Source organism: Alligator sinensis, unplaced genomic scaffold, assembly GCF_000455745.1.
Source record: "Alligator sinensis unplaced genomic scaffold, ASM45574v1 scaffold1608_1, whole genome shotgun sequence".
NCBI classification, from domain to species: domain Eukaryota; kingdom Metazoa; phylum Chordata; order Crocodylia; family Alligatoridae; genus Alligator; species Alligator sinensis.
This window is the reverse complement of record NW_005843397.1, coordinates 116,456-125,926: the sequence shown is the minus strand read 5'-3', so window position 1 is coordinate 125,926 and position 9,471 is coordinate 116,456. Positions and strand designations below refer to the sequence as shown.

The 9,471-nt window shown below is 64.4% G+C and overlaps 1 protein-coding gene across 1 annotated transcript; it reads left to right on the top strand.

Moving 5' to 3' along the window:
- LOC102371795 (retinitis pigmentosa 1-like 1 protein) lies at nucleotides 1-7,331 on the top strand. The gene is made up of 6 exons (XM_006038564.3): nucleotides 1-631; nucleotides 2,600-3,627; nucleotides 3,716-3,842; nucleotides 4,359-4,859; nucleotides 6,721-6,878; nucleotides 7,207-7,331. The coding sequence occupies exons 1-6, from the start codon at nucleotides 1-3 to the stop codon at nucleotides 7,213-7,215; spliced, it is 2,454 nt and encodes an 817-aa protein (XP_006038626.3). The 3' UTR covers nucleotides 7,216-7,331.
- The last annotated feature ends 2,140 nt before the right edge of the window (nucleotides 7,332-9,471 follow it).

Here is a 9,471-nt window from a genome sequence, read left to right as displayed (position 1 = left end):
ATGCGCCGGGACAAGCCGCAGGAGCGCGCGGCCAGCTGGCCGGCCGACCACGTCACGGTGCTCATCGCCCTGTGGGCCGAGGCGGCCGCCGTGCACGACCTGAGCTCCCGCGGCCGCAACCGCGTGGTGTACGACGGCATCTCGCAGCGCCTGGCCGAGCTGGGCATCTACCGCACCGGCGACCAGTGCCGCGAGAAGATGAAGGGCCTCAAGGTGGCCTACCGCAAGGCCAAGGAGAACAACGCGGCCGGGCGCCCGCCCATGCGCTGCCCCTTCTACGAGGAGATGGACCAGATCATGCGGCGCTGCGCCAGCACCGGCGCCGGCTTTCTCTCGGAGGCCGGTGACGGGGCCCTCGCCGGGGAAAGGCCAGAGGGTGCCGCTCCCCCAGAGGCCTGGGGGCCTGCAGGCTTCGAGTCCTGGGACTCCCAGGGCGCTGCTGCCTTTGAGCACTGGGAGTCGCAGGCGTCCGCCTCGGATCAGTGGGGCTCGCAGGCAGCCGCGTCCGAGAGCCAGGGTGCCGAGGACCCGGGCTGTGGCCTGTCCGAGGGGCAGGATGCGCTGGGCGAGGTACAGGCCGTTCGCGTCAAGGAGGAGGAGGCGTCCGAGGAAGAGCTGCCCCCCGAGCCCGGTGAGTGCCTGCTGAGCGCAGGGGAGTTGGCGTCCAGGGGCTGCGGCGGAGATCGGCATGTCTGTCCCAGGCAAGGCATCCTGTGACGTGCATAGTTGTGGCTGCCTGGTCTGGCCTGGGAAATCGGCTGTCACTGGGGCCGCCCCAGCGTGAGCCATCAGCCTGGGGCCTGCTGGCACCAGGGTCCAGGGCTGAGGCGCATAGCGCGCCCCTTCGACCTCCCGTTCTGCCCTGGAGGTGTCTCCCCATGGAGCTCCGCGGGCAGGGCCGCGTCAGTCCTGGGCTGACTCAAGTAAAAGTATAACCCCCCTCACTATAGGCCACTCAGGGCAGTTCACAAGGAGTGCGCCACAGGCGTTCACCAAGCAGAGCACTCTGGATGGCACCGCCAGCCCTCAAACACATCCTATGAGCCAGGGGATGCTGTCCAGCAATTCTCTGCCCAGAGACCATGAACGGGCCAGGGGCAGGAAAACAACCCCCTGGGGTGGCCAGGGAAGGCCACGTCTTCCCTCCTCCAGGATGGACCCCAGCACACGAGTGACAGGCTGGGAAGGGGAGGCTGTCAGGAGCTAGGGAGTTACCACCTGCTGCGCTTGTTAGCACGAACACTAAATATAGCAGCTTAATTAGTCTGCATGAGAGGGGCGCTGGCACAGTGACGCCCTCTCTGCATTCAGCATGGGACCACGTGGCTCGGTCAGGGTCTGAGCACAGAGTTGTCCCCCCACAGGGTCCTGAATCGGTGCCAGGAAAGGAGCAGTAGGATAGGGAAGCCTGTAGACATGGGCATCCCAAGGGGAAACCATATGGCCTCCCTCCACGTGGAATCAGGGCTGTGCCGTGGGCCAGTCACGAAGAGAGTCCCTGAAGTTGCCTTAGGTTGACCGCAGCTACTATCTCAGGTTGCAGCCCCCTCTGGCAGCAGGGTCTGCCCTGGGGTGCAGAGCGGCTGGCCTGAGTGGGTCAGGCTCCTGCTTCGCAGCCGCCTTGTCTCAGGGTGGGAGGAGCTGAGCACCTCATGGCACCTCTGCAGGGGCTGAGGAAGCAGAGCTGGGGAGACAGGCTGTGGGCACAACCCAAGGCAGAGCGGGGACATGCCTGCAGTCAGGGTCCCTTGCAGAGGTGTTTGTAGCGGCTGGGAGATCCATCTCCATGGACCCCCAGGAGCCATGGCCACAAGCACATATCTGGCATAGTTCATGGACACCCAGGATACCTGCACCTGCTGTGAGCAGAAGGAGACCGTAGTGCATGTCTACCTGGTGCACGTCTGCACTGCCTCTAGGTCCGCCTGCTGAGGCTTTGGCTACACTTTGTCACACCCCTTTATTTATGCATCTCCCATCTGTGGCCCCACTGAGCCCTGGTACCTCCCCCTGGCCCTGGCCAAGCCGGCCATATATCCAACCAGGAAGGAGGCTCTGGCCAAGAGGACACTGAGGACTGCGTCGCCACCTTCCTATCCTTGCCCTGTTTACGTCTCTGAGCAGACTATCACTGGGCACTGTCTGCTGGCACCTTGGACTCATCTGAGGGCCAGTCTAGTGTGCTCTGGTGTCCCCGCTTGGCATTCTTGTTTTGAACCCATGACCAGCACTCCAAACTCTGTTTCTTTATTATTTGTCCCAAGAAATCCATTGTCTCCTTTTCCTGTAGCCTTCCCACCAAAGGGAAGCCAGCATGAAACTTGGTGGGCTGGGTCTGCGTAATTGAAGGGTGATAGGTAGGTTTCTCTTTGCCCAATGGTAGGAGGGATGGGCGGCTTAGCTGAGCTTCCCGCTTGGGGCACTGGGGAGAGCACTGAGCCCTCGGAGGCCTTTGTCCTGGTACTGCAGAGGGGCACAGCCTTTGCTGGGGCCTGGGATGTACCCCCTCACTTCTCCGTGTCCAGTTGGGGGTGGAGGGGCTCTGGGTGGTGCTTTGCGAACCTTGTGGTTGTTCATCGTATGCTCTTGTTCACTGCAGGCCCTTCTACCTCCATGGCGATGGAGCCCGAGGCAGAGCCGCGGCAGCTGTCAGCACTGGACCGGCTGGCCCACCTGCGGGCGCGGAAGCGCAAGGCACGGGAGGAGGGGCCAGCAGAGGCAGCGCGGGGCACAGGACCAAAGCATGGGCGCACCCACCCACTGGAGCTGAAGCGTGCGCGGCGTGCGAGCGCCTGGCGGGCAGAGGAGCGACAGAGCCTGGTGGAATTCATGCAGCATGACCGAGAGATGCGGCGTGAGGAGCGGGACTTCCAGGCACAGCTGCTGGAGCGTCTGCTGCAGAGGCAGCTGGAGGCATTACAGGCCCTGGCGCAGGCCCCGGCCTCGCAGGAGCACGGGGAGCTGGCACGGGCAGAGGGCCCGGGTGCAGGGCTGCAGTTCCAGGCGCTGCTGGAGCAGGCGGTACGGGGCAGGGGCCGGGGCAAGGAGACGGAGGCGGGTGCGGTGGAGCTCCGAGGGGAGCCTGAAGCGGCAGGGAAGGCCCCAGCCTCGGCCCCGGCCCCGGCCACAGTGCAGTACTGGACAGCGGACGAGATCCTGCGCTGGTTGGTGCCACAGCAGCCAGTGAATGGTCAACAACCACGGTGCCGGGATGGGCCACAGGGACCCAGGCCCCTGCTTGCCACAGGGCCAGTCCCGGCGCCTGCCACAGCATGGTGGGCCAGGGAGCAGCGTGACGCAGAGGCCGAGGGAGCGGGTGACACCAAAGTAGGCGCAGAGGACCCGATGGCACGGCAGCGCTTCCTGGGCTTCCGCTACGAGGTGACAGCGGGGCCACGTGAGGCTTACAGCCGCCTGCAGGAGCTATGCCAACGCTGGCTGCGGCCCGAGGCACACAGCAAAGAGCAGGTGCTGGAGCAGTTAGTGCTGGAGCAGTTCTTGAGCCTGCTGCCAGAGCAGGCACAGCGTTGGGTGCGGGAGCAGCGACCTGAGAGCGGCCCTGAGGCTGTGGGCCTGGCCGAGGACTTCCTGCTAGCTCAGTGCCAGGCCAGGCGGCTGCAACCCCAGGTCAGTGCAGGGGGCTCCTGGGTCCCAGGGCAGCTGCCCCCGGCGCCCCAAGCTATGGGCACTGAGGAGGAGCCCCTTGTCGTTCCAGGTGTTGGAGCCTTCCTGTGGAGGGGCCATGGGTCCTGGCACTGCAGAGCAGGTGCCCCTGATGCAGGGGCAGAGGGAACCCAACATGGGCGTCACACAGGAGGATCACAGAAGTGCTGGCTCACTGGGTAAGGAGCTCTTCCCCTTGGGGCACCAGCGGGCTGCAGAGGACTGTTCACGGGGCCTGTCCCCGGCCATGGTGAGGGTGGTCTGGGTGTCCTCTGTGCTCCCCCCAGGCCAGCTGTGAAGGGGTGAGCCACTGGATCCGCATGGTGCAGGCTGCATGGGGTTCAGGGGTGGTACTGGGACAGCACATTCAGGGAGCAATGGGACCATGAGCCGTCGGCAGCCAGGCAGGCAGTGCACACGGTGGGGGCAGACACGGTGCTGCAGTCAAGGTGGGTGCTGGATGCAGGAATGTCCCAGGGCGCAGGAGGCCCAGGTGGCCGGGCCCTGACCTCAGGCGGGACAGGGTGAGACAAGGGGTGACAGGAAAGGGGGGGTGGGAAAAGCAAGCGTGTGCCATTGCTGTTTCCCTTGGTGCTGCGTATGGGGACATGTTAGGGGATGAGGTGAGGTGTGGTCTGTGGGTTCCTGCCCTCTCTGGGGCGCTGACTCCCGGCTCTGCTCCTCCTCAATTCTAGACCCACGTGGCCCTGCAGCCTCCAGGGTATGTATGGGGGGCCTAGAGACAGTGGCAAGCGGCAGGAGCAGGGCTGCACCTGCAAGGAGCCGGCTGGCAGAGAACGGCCTAGAGTCACTGCCTGGGGCAGGGAGCCCGGAAGAGCTGCAGGCAGCAATGGGGCGGCCACTGAAGCAGCATGGGACCTCCTGGGGGCAGGATACGAGGGCACCACGGGGAGCCACAGCACGGGGCAGCCACACAAGCAAGGCTGAAAATGGGGCTGAGCCCCCGGCGGACAGGATACCCAACCCGTGTGGAAGGAGCCCCCGGTGCCTGAGCCCCAAGGCCGACAGCTCCTCACCACGTGCAGACCCTGGCTCACCATGGGATGTGGACAGCAGCACCAATGGGAGGTCGGAGGGCGGTGCAGCCTGTCCTGGGGGTCAGCGCCTGTGCCAAGGCTGTGCCGTGCTGCGGGCCCAGCTTGAAGCGGCGCAGGAGGAGCTGCGGGAGGCCAGAGGTACCAGGGCTGGGGGGTGTGGCCCACTACCCCCAGAAGTACTGGTGTCGTGGGGCTGAGCTGGGGCTTGTCCTGGCCATGGGGCTGCCCCATCGAGGTGGCCCAGGTTGACCCCAGCTCCCCAAGGGGCCGAGCCTGCCGGGCTCCAGTGGGGTGGAAGGTGGTGGGGGCTGCACAGCACCCTGGGGAGCCAGGTTGGTCTGTGCCTATGGCTGGGGCTGACCCTGACCCTGGCCCCAGACTCTGGCAGTGCTGGCTCCAGCAGAGCTCAGCCCAGGCCAGGGTTCAGGTGCAGGGTCCTGCCCCTTTGCCCCAGCCCCTGGTGGCAGATGCATGCTCCCCATTCCCCCACAGCACACACAGGCCTCCTGGGCTCAGGCTTTGGTTCAGGGGCAGGAAAGATCCCTGTTCTCAACTGAGGCAGAGCAAAGCCCGGGGCCAGGCCCTGGTGTTGGGAGCCACTGTGGCACTGGGTGCAGGGTCCCACATTGCTGGTGCTGCCCTGGGGACAGAAGCAGTCCCCCTTGCTCCAGGCAGCTAGGCAGGGCCAGGGCCAGGAGCAGAGCCCAGGGCTGGGCCTCAGGGAGGGGCTGCTGCAGGGTCCAGGTCCGATGGGCTGAGTCAGGTCTCTGAGGGGCCAGGATGCAGCCGCCCCCCCCTGGTTGGAGCATAGCCCAGCCAGATGTGGTGCTGGCTGCCCAGGGGATGGGAGATCCCCATGAATCTGTCTGCTTGTCGCTGTCCCAGTGGGGCCAGGTGGCTGTGATGCCATTAGCAAGGCGCTGGTTCCTCCCACTCCCCTGCTGCCCTCCCCTACATTGATCAGGTCCTACGTGAGGGCGGTCCCCCTTCTCCCCCCGCCTTCCAAAGCTCATTGTGAGCCCCACAGCACTCACCACCTGAGTAGGCAGAAGGACACAGAGCCAGCCCACTTCCATACACCCATAGTTGCCAGCTCTACACGCTCGTGTGCCGCACCATCCATCATCCCATTTTCGGGTCTCACCTGGACATAAGTGGTGGGACACCCTGGGTGAGGGCAGGGCTGTGGGTCTTCGGTGGGTGAATCTGTATTCCACCCTGGTCCTGCGCACCACTGAGGACCTCAGCTGGTGGCTCTTCCATGGAGCCGTCGCCACGGGCGTGTATCCAGGGCACTTCACGGATGCCCCTAACACCTGTCCTTTCTGTGGGCAGAGGGAGACCCTGGCACGTGCCTACTTAGAGCGTGCTGGGCTGCAGCCCCTGGATCTCCTTTTTCAGAACCTCTTAGTGAGGTTCTGGCTGCCCTTCTCCCCTCACCTTTTTGTTTTTGTGCTCCCTGTCCGCAGCCCCACCAGGGCCTGGGACCTACTGGCCAACTTCCTCCTGGCCCTGGCCAAGCTGGCTGTGTACGTGACCAGGAAGGAGGCTCTGGCTGGGAGAGTCTCCTGGGAATGCGGGGCTGCCTTCCTTTCCCTGATCTGTTCCCATCTCCAAGCAGAGTACCACTGGGCAGTGTCCACTGCCCCCTTGGACACGTTTGAGGACCAGTGGGCGCTGTCCAGTGCACTCTGCTTGGTGTCCCCACTCGGTGTGCTTATTCTGAACCTTTAACCTGTGCTCCCATCTTTTGTTTTTTATCTGTTGTCCCAAGAATTCAGTTGTCCCCTTTTTCTGTAGCCTCCCCATCTAAAGGAGGCTAGCATGTAACGTGGTGGGCTAGGTCCGTGGTTCCAAAGGTGGACAGAGCTGGCCCCACGCACAGCCCCTGGGCAAAACTGGCTCCAGAGCCTGCCATGCCGCAGCCATGGGCAGGTGCAGTGGGGGCTCCTGTGTACCGTGGCTGTGTGTGGCCTCACCTAGCACCTCCGTCCCACAGCCTCCCCCCTGCTGGGGCTGAGCAGCACCGCCTTGCGGGACCTGCAAGCTGCGCTGGGCACCATCTCACGCGTGCTGAGTGAGCGGAGGCTTCCAACCACCAAGGCCCCCCGAGACGTCACCCAGGGCCCAGGAAAGCTGCTGCCTGCAGATACACATGTAAGTGCCCCCCTGCCCTGCCACAGCACTCATGGGGCCCTAGCAGCCGTGTGTCCAGCCTTGGGCTTCGCTCATTGCTGGGTGAATGCAGGGCTGTGCTCAGGCATCTCTCTTTCCAGGGGGGTGCTGCGAGTGCTGACTCTACCTTCCCTAGCAGGACCTTAAGTCTCAGCACAAGGGCTGCATGGCCCTGGGGGCAGGGCCGAGTCCCTGCAGGGTAGGAGCCCCAGCGGTGCCGTGGGATCGCCTCTGGGGAGGGGAACAATCGGGAACCACGAAGGTGGAGAACCAGGGGACAGCTCCTGCTCATGCCATGCCTGTCCTGCAGCTCTCATGATGCCCAGTGCCTGGTTGCTGCCACCACCATGGGACCCACCGGAGCATCAGCCCCAGCGGATGTTGAAGAGCTGCCTGGCCCCACCTGGAGCCCCTGGTACTGACTCAGTGTCAGGTCAAGCTGCATGGGCTGACAGGGACTGATCCATGGAGTCTGCAGCCCAGGCCGTGGGTCTCGATAGGACAGACAGTGCTCTGGGCCTCTGTCTTCTCCCTATCTCATTTCTCAGGGTGGTCTCAATAAAGCAATGCGCAGAGCCCCAGACTGCTGCTCCCAGCACTGCCCTCAGTTGCACGTTGCTCCCAGCTGCACCGCTGCGGGCCCCATGCAGCCCCCTTTCCTGACCTGACTGCTGCCCCTGCCTCCGCCAGCTGGGCTCTGGGATCACAGCTGTATCACGGCACTGGCCCAGCCCAGGGGTCAGGGCTTCACGGTACCTGTCTTGGAGCTGCTGTGAGCCAGGATGAGGGAGCAGGGATGCCGCTGGCAGGGAGACCCAGCCAGGCAGTGGGACCCCGGGGTACCCCGTGTGGGACCTGACCTGCGTGCCCTGCTCCAGGTGCTGTCTGGGGGCTGTGGTGGATGGAGTGACTGCACTGCAGAGCCTGCCTCCATGAGCCAGCTGGAGCCAGGAGACAACCAGGGTGTCCTGGGACTGGATTGGGTGGGCACAGGGGGATGAGGCGGGTGGCATGGACTCCAGCTCCCATCATGTTTCAGTGTCAGGACTCCAGTTGCCATCATACACCTGAGGCTAATCCCCAGCAGCCATGAGCATGGGTCCAGAATAGACAAGCTTCAGATCCTGACTGAAAAGGCACAGATGGGGATGGGAGGGGTCATGCTGGCCTGGGGGGAGGTGCTGAATCATGTCAAAGCCTGGTGGGAAACCCAGGCATCCAAGCATCCAACCCCTCACTTCGTTCCCTGCCCAGGGAACCCAGGTCTCCAAGCTCCCACCCTCCTAAACCCCTTCATTCCTTCCCCGGGGAGCCCAGTACATGTGCACCGATAGAAATTTTTGGGGCTGATGCCGATGGCCAATTTGAAACGAGCCAAATGGGACAATACCCATCGAATTGCCGATAAGCGGCCTGACAGCTTGAAGAGCAGCATTGGGCTGGTAAGTCTGTTGGGGAGGGAAGGGTGTGGGGAGGTGCAGATTGAGGCCCCCCCTCCCACAGTGAAGGAGGAAGCGGGGCAAGAGCAGGTGCTGCACAGCCGGGGCAGGACATGGGACAGAGCAGTGAGCGGTTTTTCTGGTGGGGACAGGGAGTGGGGCGGGGTGGCGCCCACCACTGCATGCACTGCAAGAGGGCATGGGGGGCATGTGCTCCCCAGATCTGTGTGAGAGCAAGGGTGGGCTGCTGCTGCGGCCTGAAACCAGGGGCATTGCTGGGCTCCATGGCAGGGAGTTGGGCCAGGGCTGCACTTGGGACGGGTGGGGGAGAGGTGTGTGGTGGCAGCACTGACAGGGGAAGGGGGTACGGCGAAATATGGGGTGGCTGCAGCTCACCCCGTAGCCAGCACCGCTGCCACCAGCCCTGAGCACAGCCCAGCCCAAGCACCCTTCCCGCTGAAGAGCCTGGTGCTGACCTTGACCCCAGCCAGCCCTTGCCCCACACACATCTGGGGTCACACACCTATGCCCTCCTGGGGTGCATGCAGTGGCAGGATCCGCCCCCAATCTGTGACCCCCCCAGATGAGTCGTGGCTCCATCGCATGCCCTGCCCCAGCTGTGCTGCGTCTGCCCCAACCCCACTGCCTGCCCCACTCCCTCCCTCGCTGCAGGGGCCTTGGTCTGCCCGCACGCCCCTTCCCCCACAATACGCTTACCAGCCAGATGAGTGGTGGGTAAAATGGCCAGTCCGGTCAGCAGCGGACTCCACTTCCCAGCCGCCCCTGTGCATGGCTGGACCCGGTTTCCATGGAGACCACAGCCACAGCTGTGCTGCCATAGCGAGGCCGGGGTTACCATGAAGACCTGACCCAGCCCGCTGGCAGGGCACAGGGCTGCTCCAGAGCTGCTGGGATCTTGCGATGGGCGCAGCTTGCTCTGGAGCCAGGGCAGAGCCGCGGTCTGTACCTTGCGCGCCCCTGGCCAGAGCATGCAGGCTACAGATCGCAGCTTTGCCCTGACGCAGAAGCAGTCCCCTGCCGTGCCGTGCCGCGCCGCGCCGCGCTGCATGCCCTGCCAGCGCAGGCGGCGTGCCAGACAACGGGACCCCCCCCGTCGGCACGCAGGCGCCCCACGG